The sequence below is a fragment of the Sinohyriopsis cumingii genome, chromosome 1 (assembly GCF_028554795.1).
Source record: "Sinohyriopsis cumingii isolate HCF-2022 chromosome 1, ASM2855479v2, whole genome shotgun sequence".
Classification (NCBI taxonomy): domain Eukaryota; kingdom Metazoa; phylum Mollusca; class Bivalvia; order Unionida; family Unionidae; genus Sinohyriopsis; species Sinohyriopsis cumingii.
The window spans coordinates 190,939,651-190,958,254 of NC_142961.1; the positions used below are offsets into that span (position 1 = coordinate 190,939,651).

General features: G+C 36.2%; 1 protein-coding gene across 5 annotated transcripts in view; it reads right to left on the reverse strand.

Annotated features, from left to right (window-relative positions):
• The window catches only part of LOC149808578 (uncharacterized), a 69,192-nt gene that overhangs the window by 38,450 nt on the left and 12,138 nt on the right, over positions 1-18,604 (reverse strand). For 3 of the 5 annotated variants that reach the window (XM_089979462.1, XM_089979471.1, XM_089979479.1), the window contains exon 2: positions 5,150-5,314. In XM_089979462.1, coding sequence (XP_089835588.1) covers positions 5,150-5,257 — 108 coding nt within the window. In that variant the 5' untranslated portion in view covers positions 5,258-5,314. Of the gene's footprint in view, positions 1-5,149; positions 5,315-12,193; positions 12,301-18,604 lie in introns of those variants that run through there. The other 2 variants (XM_089979487.1, XM_089979452.1) reach the window with 1 other exon arrangement.

Here is an 18,604-nt window from a genome sequence, read left to right on the forward strand (position 1 = left end):
TCCCACTGATATACAATACATGTGGAATACGTAATAATAAACAAGTATTAAAAATAATAGATGAATAAAATAACGGGTTACATAGAAAAATGCTTCATTCCATGGTCCCACCTCTGGGCAGAACCCAGGGACAGAAATGGTCGTAAGAGAACGTGATTATATGATCAAATCAGACTCCAATTATGAGGCGAATTAGTCATGGAGTTCTTGGAGTATAAGAGAGAAATAACTTTAAACCAAAAACTGTATGTACAACGTGCCCCCTTTAGAAATCTAGACTCATGGTCCCCATTTTGCAATTCAGATATTTCTAACAGCACCTGCCCATCCACTTAATTTCGTGTCTTAAAACTCTATCGTTGTTGTAGAAAAAGGCTAGATATAAGAAATTTTAATGAATTTAACACGTGTGCTTTTTTCCGAAGAAGTAGAACTGTTTCAGGCTCAACAAGCAAAAGAAATGTAAGTGACGAAGAAACCTTTTACCAAACACTTTAACTATAACGTGTCCCCATTTCCATACCCAGGGGCAGGACAGACACTGAGAGAATACCAGAATATATGATAATGTTACATTTCAAATATGACGAGAATTTGGTAAGGGGCTACTGGAAAAAAAATTCTGGAAACAAACTTTTAATCAAAACTTCCAAACACACATTCATTAAAACTCATTCTCCACCCACCTACAGCACACGTTAAACCCACAAGCTAGAAACCCATCTGGTGCAAAATTCAATTCTATTTAAACTGGTAAGGAAAAACAAAAGAGACTACTATGAAATCTTATCAATGCCAGCGAAGGGCAATCGATCCGCCTTGTTCCACTGAAACCCTTGTCATATTTAAAAATACCCTCCTACGCATAACAAAATGTTTCTGACCATAGTAAGCAAATTCAATTAACCAATGAGAGAGATCATTACGTGACCTTTTAGAAATTCAATAAGGCAATTTCCACGATGTTTACAGGCAATAACTCGACATAAGTTGTATGAAATGTTTAAATTGGAGAATGTTACGTGCGACATGTGCTACAGAATGCACCACAAACCACATCCCACTGGAGACATATGCTACAGAATGCACTACAAACCACATCCCACTGGGGACATATGCTACAGAATGCACTACAAACCACATCCCACTGGGGACATATGCTACAGAATGCACTACAAACCACATCCCACTGGGGACATATGCTACAGAATGCACTACAAACCACAACCCACTGGGGACATATGCTACGGAATCCACCCGAAGCTGTTGCCTAAAATTTAGGAAGAAAACACGCTAAAGATACAGTGAGGCTGTATGTATGTATATGATTTTATCTGTGCGTACGCTGGAGGAAGTGTAATAAAGGTTCATTAAAATGACAAACAACTATTTATACAGTAACAGCATTACTAATAAAATATGGCAGATCTGTTATACAACATAATCCAAAATTAATGCTGGAAGGAAACACTATTTCTTTCAATAAAATGTACATATCTGTATGCAGAGTATATATTTCTCTCTTAAAGTAACAGTTGTGATACAGCAATCTTTAAAACAGGTTTGATGTACCTATATGATTAATAATAATAAGCAACAAGTCTCTTTTCCTGGAGCATTGTAATTTCGTGTTAAACAGTTCGGTATATGTACAATGTATCCTCAAGAACCGGATCCTACATCTTAAATATATTGGAATTTCAAAGAACATTTTAGCACTCTCACTACGCATACAACATATATACAACATATAGTATAATTATTACTATTCTCTCTCTCTCTCTCTCTCTCTCTCTCTCTCTCTCTCTCTTCTTTACTCTCACTAAAACCTTTGGACTCATTGTCAGTATGGGATATCTAATTATATTCATTGACATTTTTCTTCCTGAGATTTTGATGAGGTATGACAATTTGAGTCTGTGATGGAATAGGAAGGACGCGAACAAAAGACTACATTCTAATAAATGCACAAGAAAAAACATAACACCCCGTAGGGATACTTGTACTATTATGAAACAGTTAAACCCCTGCAAAGATGATGTAATGCATCCAAGAGATGTTTAATTTTGTATCTAAAAAATCACCTAACTAGTGTGGAAAGTTTATTGTGACCCATGCAGTTAAAAAAGCCCATGTAAAGCATTTAACTATAATAAATATGGACGAGACTAGTTGTAATGCACGACAAACTTTGGTAGGTGAGAATGTACTTTTATCCAGATTTTGTCCTTGATAACGGCTTTACATTATCCATAGGAATTTTAGAAGAGGGCTTTGCTACAGTGGCCCTGCAGACCATCGGTACTCTCGCGCCTGCTGACCGTTTTACCTCGCCTGACAATCACGGATCATTGAACAACGTTGTCTTACCTCTACAAATATGCCAGCCCAATACAACTGAAGAAACCTTTATTTATTTTTTCTTTTATCCAAGTGACCTTAAGAGGGTCAACAATGTGCTGATTCCATTATCACTTTTTTTACCACTGCTGATTGGACGATTTGCTACCCTCTGCGTGAACCATAACCATAGTGCCATTTACTCAAAATATTGTTGTTTTAGAAGAAGTCAATTAGCCTCCGGCATAACAATGACTCTGTCACTAACATATCCCGGGAAATTATCTGGAATCTGAAGTCTCGATGACCTGTCTAAACGTTTGTAAAAGTTGGTCTCACCATGCTAGTTGGTATCTTCAATTTCAATGCCATTGCTGACAATTACTTTGTCTTTTTCATTTTCACGATTGCTTGCATTCTCCACAATCATTTCATCACTGATATCTTCGCGATGGACGTGGTGACGACAATTGTCCCCTTCTTGCTAAGTATATCCATCCCCAAAAGATCTTTGGCAACAGCATTTGGGACAAACCCCATTTGTTTAGGTCCCTTGTAAAGCGCAGAGTCGAAGTTCACCCAACCAATCATGTCGCGAATGGTTGGCCGACTGCTGTGTATAGCATAACCTCGTACCCATCCAGCCCGCAACTCATCGTGATCGTCTTTTACTTAGGTCATATCAAAGCCAGTATCCTTCCCGAAAATGATTTCACATCCTTTTATAAAGCCTGTTTTGCATATGAGGTTTTTTTTCAACAAGCAAAAGAAGATGTGGAATTACATTGAAATTTCCCATGATTTTTCTTTTTAATATGTTCCCATGTTTGTATCAATAACACTGCTTATACGTATGCTTGGATCGGTCATTGTTAGACGTTTGTGTCACTAACTAGTACTTGCATTGCTACTGTTGCGAAAAGCATTCTTCTGGACTTGTGTATTAATCGGCATATACTCCTATGCAGCCTCAATGGCTGAACTGAGCTCTTGCTCCATCCACTGCTGTGCCTAATGTTGTGGCAAAGCTTACAATAAAAAAAATCTCGAAGACGTGTAAGTGGGTCTCGATCTTTCAAGAAATGATTGATATGTTGGTCAATCCAAGCTATCAAACCTCACTACGTATCGGTACTGTCTTTCTTTACCCTCAGTTCCATAGCGAAATGCCCATGCGGTCGTTTTCCAAAGCGATCCATTTCCTGAGCTCCATGTAATAACTACAAGTTTAAGTTGCAACATGTCTACCTCACATGTCCAAAGCTTCCGCAGTCGTAATATCTTTACACTATCATACCATTTAGCCAGCTTAGCGACTGCTTTGAACTATGCCACGAAGGTCATGATATCTTGCCCTCGTTAATGCTCATTTGTTTGAAAAATTACTTTGAATGATAAGGAAGACGAAATTGTTTTCTTCGTTGAATTTTCTTCATGTCAAAATCGTTCAGATTCAATCATCAAACACTTTATTTCCAAAACCGTGTTTGTTCCCGTCTTTAATTTCCCTTTTTCTAACTTAGTTTTTGACGTTCCAGTTTGAATTCAAGCTAACATTGTCTGAACTCCAGTGCTCTTTCACTATTCTCTGAGGCTGGTTTTCGCTTTGTTTTCTAAGATGGCGGCAAGAAATTGATAGCGGTGTCGTCTTCATACTCCCAAGTCTACATGCCCGTGAATTCCATTAAATTAGACGTTCAATCGTTGAATCCACGGCCACTGGACTGGTCTCTTTTCTCGTTAACGAGACACACACTTCGCACTAAGTAGTCAAGAATTGTATATGAGCACTATACTATAACAAGTCAATGCTAAACACACTTGCTTATTTAGCTGAATCCACAATTTCCAGAATTTTTAAAGACAATACCAATGTTATTAATATACAATTCTAATACATTCACTCCAGAATTTGGAATAAAACATACAGCTACTATCCCCCACCCCCAATGTAACAAGCAGTCTCCGTGTTCGCACAAGCATTAACTAGAGGTCCAACATCTGTACGTGCAACTAAAGCTGAAACCAACAATCATGTGTTGCTCAGTAGCTAAATGTAGTGCTATACGGTTCTATCATTGTTTTAAAACGGCTGCAGATAAGTAATTTTATATGAATTAGTGTGCCTTATCCAAAGGAGTGGAATTGGTACAAGCTCAGCTGGTCGTGGGACGATAAACAATATAAGTGTGCCTGTTTGATAGTTACTGGTATCAACTGTCCAAGATGCTGAAGGTAATGGTCTAACTGTCACTACAGATTTAACCTGATATGCACTTAGCAAACTCACTAGTAACAGTCATAACCATAATGCCATGCAGAACATTACCCACAAAGATTTGTAAAGAGGGCGTCATTTCGTACATGAATTTCCGTTGCCTTTGCTGTTATCTGCTACAAATAAAAGTTCTCACTGAAACTGAAATACATTTACTTGCACAAAACAACATGACTCCATTTTTGACAATGTTTGCATTATTCAGACTTAATTCAGCATTTTGACTTTCTTATTCATAAACCGGAAGACTGTATCTCCTCAACTACTTTGAGAATTACTTTGTTTTACGGAAGGCTCAATTCTTCTATCATGAAGCATACTCAACTTGTCACGTTTATGACTTGAACAATTTTTCCACAATTTTTTATATTCCACTTGGTTTTGTCAGCAAGTGCATGCCCCATTCATCACTATATCACTTCTGAGATAATTTTTAAGTTATGTTCTTGTTAGTTCTTACCTTTAGTGAGAGACACAGAGAGAGAGAGAGAGAGAGAGAGAAACGAGAGATGGAGAGAGAATGTTTTTTACTTGAAGACCGTTCACCGTGGCACCATTCATATGAGCTTTGCCTCCATAAGGAACGCTGGAAGGACGGGTTTGTTGCTTTAGGGGTGGTGTCGATGATCCGGATCCCATTGTGACGAAATTATTCTTTTTCTTAAGTCTCACGTTGCTGCGTTCATGACGTCAGGTCTAAAAAAAAAAAGAAAAGCACTTGATATTAACTTATTTTATTCAAGATCATTTTAATTTTGTCATATTCTGTGTCTGTTTTTATCATTAATGATGTTTTCCAGTTTACATGGAAATTAATCTTTTACTTTTAAATTAATGAACGCTTGCAATATTAAATATCACGATTTAAAAAGGAAAACGCATATATCACCTTTCTTGATAATCGATATTGTTGTAAATGAATTGCTGCCTCGTACCAACACGAAAGCAGAAGGTGGCATGAAAGTCTATGACTTGAAGCTTACATTGTGATTTGTGCTGGCTGAAAGGTTTTTAAAAAGAAGGAAGATATGGTAGTGCACATCTTAGAAACTCGAAAGAATAATTTTCCTCTTTGGAGAGTTCTTGCTGGTAATTCTGGACATATCTGGTACGGAAAACAGTTGAATAAAATTCTAATTATCTTGAAAGAACATTTCATATCAGAGCATTAGTAATGTGCACAGCAACTTTGTCCATTGCATAGCCTTCTATAATTTACAGAAAATATGTCCGGAATAATACAAATGTCCCACTTTGTCACATTTATGTTAATAAATAACTGAAACTTCTTAGTTCTGTGACAATATTTTCATTGTTTATAGCGAAATGTTTTTTGGATTGGAGGTTAGAACACCCAATACGGTAGGTTATAAAAGGTCCCATCCTTTACTTTATGCCCGACTATAAAAACCAGGAAGGCCCGACTATAAAAACCAGGAAGGATATAGTCTTCATTCCATTTAAGTTTAGGGTTTATATAAGTTTCTTGTACACTATTGGTCAAGGTGGTCACCAATTTATTAGCATGCTGGACTGGCTACTAGAAGGGTGCGTGTTAAAAAAAACAGGTCTAAATCAGGCACGATCTATCTTGTCTTAGTGGTATGTCACCCAGCAACGTACTTTACTCACATGGCCTCTGCACAATATAACCATATGCGTATGTCGTTAAACATCATCCAGTCAAACCATCCTACGATTTTGCGATTATAACTTCCTCCTGCCAAAAGAAGGCTAATGTGACCTACATTTCAGGTTTTACCGTTTTTGGCAATGTTTGGTGTTTTAATTAGATTATCATGCAATATAGATCGCAAGGTCATGTATCTTCACGCTTGGAGGTTTCTTTGCTAAAATGCATCCTCCCTCCAAATGTAGGTCACTGCAGAGTTATGAAGTAGAATAACCTCATAGTGCTTCTTGACATAACAAAAATGGAGCGAAATGACCCAACAAGGCATTTGCACCTACAACAAAACGAAGAGTCTTCTTAGTCTCATGAAAATGATTCAATTTTCACTGGATCTAAAAGTCACTAGAGATAGTTTGCATAATTACCAAAGCTGGTGATTAAAGAATTTTAAAATATTAAGAAATCGTTCATCACTAACCACTGTCGCCATTAGGACGCGAAAGAGAGGGTGACTGTTGTCGTCCATGATCCAGGGAGACACAAATCAATAACAGCTTTATCAGCTTTACTCTATAATCCATATTACACACATCAATCATACACCAAAATAAAGGGAATTCAAAGTTCTTTGAACGATGCCTAAGATATGCAAGGTCTTTATTAAATATCCAGTCCAATGAGGACAACTGGGAAAATACTTGTTCTTTAAAAACTAACCCATCGCAAAAACCTTAACAGAGCACTGGAAATCGTATTAACATTAACGTGTCATTAATTTATGTCAATGAGCCACAGTGGTTTAATGGATAGTCTGCCAAGCTCGCTACCGACAGGATGAGGGTTCGAATCCCACCATCTGATTAGCCGGAGTTGGTTATAATGGCGTGTCCTTTGACAATACATTTGACTCCAACTGCCCGGAAACAAAATAAAATACTGTACGGCTGTACCGTAAAACACCAAACCAAGATACACATAATGTAAATCAAAGATCAAACGGAATTGTCATGTGCTTTGTAATCAACATTGACCCAACATATTTACTTTTCGAAATCTTTTCCGGAAATTGGCAAACTAACTGTTTTGGCTTCTCTGACCAGATTAAAGCAGGCTAACACTATCTGGAATTTCTTAAGATGAATATTTGATCGAAACCAGTGATAATTCTTTACCTCTTTATTTTTTATAGGTGAAGGAAAAAAAAAACGAACAACAAACGAACACCTCTAACATCCCGATATTGTTTCACATATTCGTATTGTATTGAACCTCTGCGAATCCAACCGTGCCCTGAACTGTACTAGAAGTCATTTGTTTTCCTCTTATGTCCAATGATTTATCGACAATAACCGTTGTCTACTAGAAACTCCAACGTGCCCAGATAATTTTCCTTTAAGCAATGCATGCACGCAAATATCACAACCATACATTTGCATCACAACCTCACAACTGCATGGTTTCTCCTTATTACATTTCCGTAACGTAGCGCATGACTTCACACCGCGAAAATGTAAATACAACTCAAACTACCCTATCCCTAAGTCATCAGAGCATACATACATACATACATACACCGCTCCGGTAGCCCAAGTGGTTAGAGTATCCACCTCGGATGCGGGAGGTCGCGGGTTCGAACCCAGACCGAGTCATACCAAAGACATAAAAATGTGCTAACAGCCGTCTTGCTTGGCGCTCAATATGAATTGGTTTTTGTTCTTTCAAACTTAATATGACATGCTGATTCCTTGCAATTTCTATCACTACAAATGAAAAAAGAGTAAAAACTAGTTGATTTACAACATCGCGTCATGTTTGACCCTAAAATTCTCATCAGCTAGGAAAGTTTGGGGAAAAAAAACATCGTTCTCAAATAAACTGAGATTTTTTTTATTTTAAAAGTCACATGACCTCTATAAACAAATTGAATACGATTTGCATTTATAATCTTAATTTATATAATGACATAATGCGTTGTTTATTCCTTTCAAATTATAAGGAACCAAAAAACGCCAGGGACTTTGATATGCTGTTCGATTAACTGCAAGGCGGTACATGTAGCAAGAATGACCTGCGCCTCATACAGTATACAGCAATTATAGAAAACGATTTAATAACTGAATTATAGTAACAAGGAATGTACATAATTAATATCCATCCTGGTAGCCATATTTTACTAAGTTATCGAGTTGCAAAATCTTTGATTTAACAATTTGATTTCGGTGATAATACGGGAAACTTCGGACAGACAAGAAACCAATAATTTTGTTTAGCTTTAGTAACCGGTCACGAGAGAGGCCAAACAATGTGTACACTCGATATATCGATATTCTGACACATTTGATGTCGATTTAGGACGTAATGTATCACGAATTAGTTCCGTTTCTCACTTCATATTAGGAAGTCTTCTAGAAAATAGATGATAAACTATTATAAGTCTAGGGTATATGCCATTTGTAGTTACGTCTCCATTTCTATACATTTATTATATTTTTTTAAATAATTGTTTAATTATGGGAATTCGGTGTTGGGGAAATATTCCTCAGCTCGAATAATTAGCCAGTTGCTGGGGGCAAACGTCACAGAGTGCAATGTTGATGAGATTTCATGATGGAATGGCTTAGTTTCGTATCAAGTTCAGGTCAGATCCGCATAAATGGGTATGTAGTCAGGTAGTTCCTATTAAAATATAATTGTGTTGATTGACTGTGTATCCCCATGTGAAACATTAGAGATAGGGTCTGATAATTTGTACAATGGAATAATTGAGAAGAAACTGTTCCATTATCACGATTAGTGAATTAATAAAATATTAGATTTGATCACTTAATAGTCCTGTTGATGTCGATAATTAAATCAAGTTCAGAAGAAAGAAAACGACATGCTGATGTTTAAACTCAATAGTTACTCTGTTCGATACAGTACAAGTGGCAATGATTGTGAATCGATATATAAATTAGTGTCAAATGACATTTCTCTGCATTTGTTATCAAGCTGCAACTGAGCTGAGGAGAACATCATTACAGACCACTGATTTCTTTTTTTTTTTGGGGGGGGGGATATATTTTGTCCACAACTGATATCAAGTTTCATATCTCTAAAGACATAATTACAAGTTAGAAGCACTGTGTTGAATAATTTAAAACTTAAGTTATGTCTATTTGTCATGAAATCTTCCATGTCATAAAGCTGAAGCAAGACAAACGATGCGTAAATATGGATTAATGTTGTTTTTTTTGGGGGGGGTGGCGGATCCAGAAATATCGTTAAGAGGAGAGTAATCAAGCTGGCAAGGTGTCTGTGGGATGGAATCCTGAGTGTGGGCCGCGGTATCTTCTGAATTTTAAGCGTTTCTTGGACATAATTTGTACCATCTAACTATAAAAAGACTTCTAGGTACATTTCTTTTTGTATAGCGCTCATTTGATTACGTTTGGGGGGAGGGAGATGGGGATCGGGGTGCGAACCGGTTCAGCTACCTTCCTCACCCACTGGATCTACATCTGCTTCTAGCCGTACAATAATGAGTAAATTCACCCTTAATGTTAAGCATGACTCCTCACCCCACCCCACCCCGAAAAAAATATAACAGCGTCACAAAAGAAATTTAGGTCGTTATGACATATTTTTGTGAGTGTGAATATTAGTCTTCGAAATGAATGCATTTGTCACTTTTTGCAATGGTACAATGGATAGCATCTAAAAAAGGAGCTAATGTTTGGTTAAAAATGGATTTCTGTGACCTAAATTGCAAGATTAAAAAATATTTCTCTTACTCAATGTATTTATTACACGTAATGACTTAACATACAATACTCTCAAAGAAATGGGACTTTGCTAGTCAGCTTATGACTTTAATCAATGCTATCAGCAACATTAAAAACAACCACTCATCCAAAAAGGACTCATGCAGATATATCCAGGGCCGACAAGACGGGGTAGGCAACATGGTGATATATCCCCGGAGCCCGGACCCGCAGGGGGTGGGGGCCGGGCCTAACAACACTTTTTAATTTCAAAAAGAATTGTTTTTAACAAGAACTAGGAGACGCCCGGGTGTTTCTTACCACACGGCTCGTGATCGCTCTCTATGACCTAGGTTATATATTTCCTTTATTGCGAATGCATGACAAAACTGTTCTTTCTACATGAAATTTTGAATCATTATCAAAACGAATCAAGTGGTGACTAATTCAAACATAAACATTTTAAAGTTTTGAAATGTTCTCTTACTTAATAGGTGTATTTGTAAACATGTATTTACATGATGTACACAAGAAATTTGCACTCTTTGTCTGTATTTACCAAAGAACCAAAAAGCCATAAAATATGATAAGTGTCAACTCATATCCATAATTAATGCTCAGTTTGTGGAGAGCATATACATCAAACGCTAACGGCTGATTGGATTCTTTGATCATAGGAAATTTCCCTAAACGCATCAAGGTGCTCAAGTGTCTCATATTCTGATACGTAGTTACCCTGCTATTATTCTGGGAATTTAAAAAATAAGAGATCGTCAGAAAGTATATTACTCTAAACATCACTGACCCCGATAATCCAAATCAGTTCAAACTTTAGAGAAGAATATTACGCTCTAATTAACAAGGCCTTCGTGGTATTAAGCATATTTTATTGCGTATATTACGAAAGGAAAAGGGTAAGGCACAAGTACTTCCAACTTACAACAGCCTCTCCTATAATAAATACAAAACACATAATATTTAATTTAAAATAATCACAGGATTTTACTACATACATACATACATACATACATACATACATACATACATACTCGGAAGCTGACATTGCATACAGTAGTTCCAGCAGCCCGACACCGCCATTGCATGTCACATAATGGGTGTTTACCATTCATTGCCCATTTTATCTAATATCGTATCTACTCGCTTCTACGTTTAGTCTAACTGCAATCAACAGAGACCCTGATCTGCAATCGCATAGTGCGCTGAGCGTTCAGGGCCTATGTTATTAGTTCTACTAATTGCTCCCAATGAACTGCATAAACGCAGATCTGACAGAGCATTCTGCGACGACAGATCTCAACCCATGCAGTTGGATCTACCTTTACAAGGGAGTATGTATGGTATTCATTTCAAGTAATATGTAAACACGAAGGTAAAGGATTTCGATACGGGAATATGAACAAAGTTTGAGTAAACAAATTGCTTCCATCAACTTGAAACGAAATTCTGACACCTGTATGGTTAGAGCGTCCGCCTCGGATGGGGGAGGTCGCGGATTCTAACTCCGGCCGAGTCATATCTAAGACTTATAATTTTTTTTAAATGGTACTAACAGCTGCAGTGCTAGGCGCTCAGCATTAAAAGGTTAGTGTTAGGATTGGTTAATTTTATGACGGGATAATGTGACTGGGTGGGACATCATGCTACATGTCTGCGGCATGATGCCCCGATGCTAGACATCACTATAAACTGTCACATTGCAGACATCGTAGTGATAAGACTGAAAATTGTTTAAAGCCACGTTACAAATCCACATCACACACACACGCCACTTGTATGAAAGTTATGAATTACATATCTCGATATATTAGTATACGGCCTTCAGGCACTCGTTTTATACTCCTATAACCGTTTTGATAAATGTTTTCTTGAATTTGTCAAGAAATATTTAAAATGGGTCGTACCATTTTCCAACTTGATTTGTAAAAGCTGTTAATGTCATTAAAAAAAAAACGCTGCGCAGTCAGGGCCAAACTATCTACCTGCCTTAAGTACCTGCGTACACGAATGACAAAAAAGCAGAAGGCATGAAATTCGTAACAGGAACAAAATATCCATTTTTATGGATTATACTGTCTGGTATAGACACACACATATTTGCTATTTTCCTTCCATACATTGAAAATGCGAATATAAATTTAGATCAGTTTCAATCTGCAAAGAATGAAAATTATTATTTACCTTTATCTCGAGTAACGCTACTTTCCTATACCATCGTCAATTCTACACTAGTAGTTAACCCACCAATTACCTGTATTGCTTACGGGAAACATGTTGAACTAGACTCGGTTGATACCGCATGCGTAGACGATAGTCATAATAAAGGGGATATACCCTTTGTGTGCTGGCGGGTATTCGATATTCTAATAACCACTGTATTGATCAAGAAACTATGGCGCACCAAAGGTCAAAACCAACTGATACCTTTACAGCGGTATCAAAGTCTAATTTAATTTACTTCAAGACGGAAGTAATGGTACTAAACCTCAAATAAACTATTATATTAATTGTACAAGCAAACCACATAACACACGTCACATGTCCAAACTCAAGTGTAAGAATAATTGTCCAAATTCATACGTAATATACTAAAAGTCATACAACACTAAAATTTGACAAATTACATTACATACGTAGAAGCACAGAATTACATTACATACACAGAAGCACAATGTACAGAAAATTTAACATATGTGCTATTATACACTTGAAGCACATACTCTGGTGGAAGTAATTAAATATATTGCATATTATACAACATATATTATTATTATTATTATTATTATTATTATTATTATTATTAACTAAAGCAAGAGTAGCTTCGTTTTTAACATAAAACATTTGTAACATGGTAGATTATTGATATACTATAATCATAAGACCTAATATAGCATACAAATAGTATTCTAACATTTAATGAGTCATGGTGTACGATGGAATTTAAAGAGTGCACAAGGACCTTCGTCTACGTGCAAACAGAACGAAGCTGTGAAACTGACGTACAGGCATTTCTTCATGTCTTCCCTGAGAGAGAGAGAGAGAGAGAGAGAGAGAGAACTGCACGAGTATATTTAAAAGAATGGATGCAATATTTCAATGTTCACTCCCTGGGAAGAAGGTTCGTTGTGTTTTACATCTAAAGGAGTACAAAATTTGCTTCACATTTATACGGTGTAAATAACTTGAAGATTTCTTTTTTATAAGTCTAAAAACCTCAAGTGTAATTAAATTTAGCCGTCTTAACTCAGAGATGGCAAATTTGACCTTGCTAGCATATCTTCACACGAACTTATATGGTCATTATAAATTAACGTGAGAGCTTTTATTATAAGTTTCTCAATTTCGGAGAATTTATCACCTATATAAATGCCATACTAATGACAACAGTTTGAGTTTGACATTGTGAACGAGTAGCAAATTGTTGGCTTTCCTAATACTATTTCAGTATGTCCCTGGCGCTTTCTTACCTAATTCTGATAAAGTAAACAGTGACTCCAAGTTCAAAATGAACTGTAATTGTCAAAGTTTAACTCCCGTTTCACAATCTATAGTAATTTCTTGAAGGTCAAAAGAGGCATTTTGATTATCCATCTTGAAACCAGTAGATAAGACATAAAGTTTACACTCTATTGCCGTATTTGGTATTCTGGTATCCAAGAATCTTGTCAACGGTATACTGTTCTCTTTGCAACGGTACATAGTTATCGTTGCATCACTGTTTTGTTAATGCAGGAGTAATATTTGCCGTGAATGATAAAAATCACCACTGCAACGGAGTTTTTGTTTACATTTGTGTCATTGCAAAAGCTTTCATATTTGTTGCAACGATATGTATATTCCGTTCAATGGTATAAAGATACTAGTGTTACGGTATATTTTGTTTTTTGCAACGGTATATTTTATCGCTGCAACAATAATGCCACCTTTGTGCTGCGATTTTTAACCGCTAAAATTATATTTTACCTTTGCATTGGTAATATTGCCATTGTAACGGTATAATAATACTCCGCTGTAACAACACAAAAAATGTTACAAATGGTGAAATAAACCATTGCAAAACACGTTTGCAACGACAAATTATACCGTCGTACAGGTATTTGAATATTGTTGCAACGGTGGTTGAATCTCCAACGGTACATGTATTTGTCGTTGCAAGGATACCAGTGTTACAAAATATCGTTTACAACCGTAAATGTTATCGTTGCAAAGAGTATTAGTGACATTGCACCAATGACATTTAGAGTTGTAATGCTATGTGGACACCGTTGGAACGTTCTCTGTTCTTGTGTGTGTCCCATTTGGAATACTACATGTTGTTGCTAACTATTGTTACAGGTGTGTATTGGTAAATTCAGATAGGAAAATATATACCGCTCCGGTGGCCTAGTGGTTTGAACGTCCGCCTCGGATGCGGGAGGTCGTGGGTTCGATTCCCGGCCGAGTGATACCAAAGACTTACAAAAATGGTACTAACAGCTGCCTCGCTTAGCGCTCAGCATTAAGATGTTAGTGTTAGGACTAGTCGGCCTGGTGTCAGGATAATGTGACTGGGTGGGACATCATGCTACATGTCTGAGGCATGATACCCCAGTGCTAGACATCACTATAAACTGTTACACTGTAGGCATCACTGAAAAATTTTTAACGTTACGTTAAAAATCCAAATCACACACACACACACACACACACACACACACACACACAGAGATAGGAAATATGAATGCACATAATCTACTTTGAATTTGGGATTACGTGGAAAGTTACTGCTGTTTTACTTTAAAGGGAAGGAATACAGTTTTCTTACAACCTCTGCAAAAAGAAGCGCGGATATTCTCACTGAAGAAAACGGCAATCCCAGAAACGAGCCAGACAATTCATAACCATCCAACATTAAACTACCAACCAACCAACCAACCAACCAACCAACTAAAATAGTACCAAAATAAAATAAACGATAATTTAAACTAATGAAGTACCATAAACACTTTGAGGAGGAAAAGGTCCTTGTGTGATAGATTGATTATGTCATAGATTGACAATGTGATAGATTGACTATGCGAATGTAACTATGTCATACATTGACAATGTGATAGATTGACTATGCGAATGTGACTATGTCATACATTGACAATGTGATAGATTGACTATGCGAATGTGACTATGTCATAGATTAACAATGTGATAGATTGACTATGCGAATGTGACTATGTCATACATTGACAATGTGATTGATTGACTATGCGAATGTGACTATGTCATACATTGACAATGTGATAGATTGACTATGCGAATGTGACTATGTCATACATTGACAATGTGATAAATTGACTATGCGAATGTTATGTAATTATATCTATGAACTCAAAACACATCCTTGGTCTTGTTCGCAAAATTAATTTTGTTCTGACTAAACGGACGCCTAAATTAGTGCTGCTTTGTTATCTACATGTATGCAGTCTTACTGAATTTTACACACACACACACACACACACACACACACACACACACACACACACGGCAATTTCCTTGGCATTTATAACATAAAATCGAAAGAAAATATACTTTAACACGACCTCCGGCTTCATGCCAAGATATACACCATTGTTTAAGTGATCAACAGTGACATATGAATTGATAACCTTTTAAAAAAGGGCATGCATCACACAAATGTCACTTAAACATAGCAACACATGAACTCGAACTCATATCTATCGAACGGTAGATCTTTTCATAGCTATTCTACTACCAATGTACATTTAGAAACCACACATTTGCTTTTTAAAATTGCACACTTTTTCGGTTCCTCTTTTGCACTGTTAGTTTTACTAATGCAAGCGATTATTTTGATTTCTGAAGGCAATGGCTTCTGAATGCAGTAATTATAGTGATATATATATATATATATATATATATATATATATATATATATATATATATATATATATATATATATATATATATATATATATATATATATATTTAATAAATACGTACGAATTATGCTAAAGTATATGTACCTGTGTACTGCATATTGTTCATATACGTCTATGTTTCCCAGTGAAGTCATACATAGTCATTCATGTTAAATATGTATGAATGGTCTTTTATTCTTATTTGGTGCTTTCTTGTGTTTAACATAACCAGTTACAAATGATTTTAAAGAATCCTTCAGATACTTCCACGCTTTTAATAAACACCAGACATTAAATATTTTTATCACATGCCGATGTCTTATTTATTGAAACTGCTCCATTTCGGATCTAACGAGCAATGTCAATTATCCAAAGTGAAAGTATTTCGAGTATCCTGCTGATCGAATAATTCTTTTTTCCCATAAAATAGAGTTTTCTTATGGTAATTTGTTACACATGTAATGATGTATAGACCCACTTTCCTTAAATTATGTATGTATTATGTATGCATGTATGTATGTATGTATGTATGTATGTATGTATGTATGTATGCGTGTGCATGTATGTATGTATGTATGTATGCAATATAATGCTTCATATGTCACGTTACAAGTCAATGCTTTTGAACGACAAGTACAAGAGTATTGAGGATATATTTTTTCCTACTTCAATGTTATGTACTCTGCAATTAGTCTGGTTAACATACCACTGAATTCGGTTGTTTTCTTGCTTTCTAATAATACTTGGCAAGTTTTAATCCTGTTGCTCCTTTGGGACCATGAAAATAATTTTTTCTTTAAAGTCAAGTGAAATACCTGTAAATGACTGAGTGAAGAATAAAAACCATTATCCTTGAACTATCCCACAAAGTTCTGGGTTTCTACACTCTAACATCACAAAAAGGAAAGTTATTTAGGTCAAAAGAATGTAGTAATAGGCTGTTTTTATCAAGTAGGTCATGACAATTGGTTAGCGTTAATAAGGATTCACTATTTGTAGACTAAGTTTGACTCCGCTCTTTTTATTCTCTTCCAGCTTGGAAATACACATAGAAAAGAGGCCACAGCAAATAAGCACGCAATCCAGTATTAGCTATACAAGAAGAAGTCATTTGAAGAGTACTGTGCTGTTCGTTTTACCAATAACTCGTTCTTTTAAGATGTCTGTTTCCATATACGCGCAAGTATTGTTTATCTTGATTTGGTTTTGCGTCATTTTATTGTGATATACTGTATATCATGTAAGGTTAGGTTTTAAGTTAGCTGGAAGTCCTCCTAGTCTGCAAACACATACATATTTTAAGGTAAAAAACGTCATTGTTATAGTTAGATCCATTAACAAATAATCAGTTGGGATGTCCTTGCTTCTGAATATGTTCAAAACAATTATAGAAGTATATCTTTACAAAGAATTGTGGAGGAAGGATACACTGAAGACAAGTACTGTACAATGGTATTTACAAGTTATTTACTATAGATTTTGCATAACTACCCGTTTGTTTTTACCCACTCCCCTTCCGATTTCAATAACAAAAATCATTAATGTGATAAAAGGGTGTACCGAACTTAGTCATTTCACTCACTGAGCTATAATTTCTAACCCGATTCTGACCAGGGTGACACTAACACTGTCATCGTCTGTGCGTTTCATACTTCCATACCAACACGGCGACATATCGCGTACACTACAGGCGAGTCTATTTACCTCAGACAACAAAGTGACGTAGTTCATCCTATTTGGTAACTGCCGGATAATTCCATAAATTGCCGTAAGGCTGAGATTTTAAAGTTCTATCACTTGGACATTTAAATTACACCGTTGGATAAATCCACGTGAAAGGCAAATGTGTAGCCGTCATTCTTTTTTCTTCCTTTTCTTGATTCGACATTGCATATATCGGAAGCAGACGACTTAGTCTTTACCTTCTACATAGATACACATGTAGTCGTACACCCCTTCGCTGAAAATGGACTTGTCCATGAAATGGAAATGACCGGAGAGCACGGTCGTCTTACGGGGGCGCTAACCAGTTATTATGTACTTTTGAGAGAGCGACGTATGTAAGGTGAAGTTGTTTGCTTTTAAAACATGCACAGAGGAGAGAATGGTGGCATACCTCTATGTTACTTTAATGTAACGTGGCTGACATTTCTTTGGATATTGTACTTGTGGTAATTGTTCATGGTATAAGCACACTGTTAACTAAAATGACTGCTCCCTTGTGCTAAAAAAAAATCAGCCTGAATTAGTCTAAAGTACACTAGCTTAAGCAGCTATTAAAATAGGGAAAATGAATTTTGCCAGACTAGACAATAGCAGCTTCTGAAAGTACAATGAATAAATTACCAAATATATAAAATAAAATAAAAAGAAATTATCGGCTCTTTTATTTTTACAATTTACCTCTGAAGTTCAGGAAGTGAAAGTGACCAAGTGGAGCTAGCAGTTTTATTAAAAGTACACATCTGGAGTGAAGACAAGCTGTATAATCTATAACCCACATTATAACCATCTATCATACACCAAAATAAAGTGAATTAAAGGTTCTTTGAACAATACCTAAGATATATAAGGCCTTTTTTAAAAAGCCAGTATAACCAGTGAGGGAACCCGGGGTAATTCGTTTTCTTTAAAATTCTAACCCTATGCAAAATACAAAACTTTACACCGAAAACTTCCG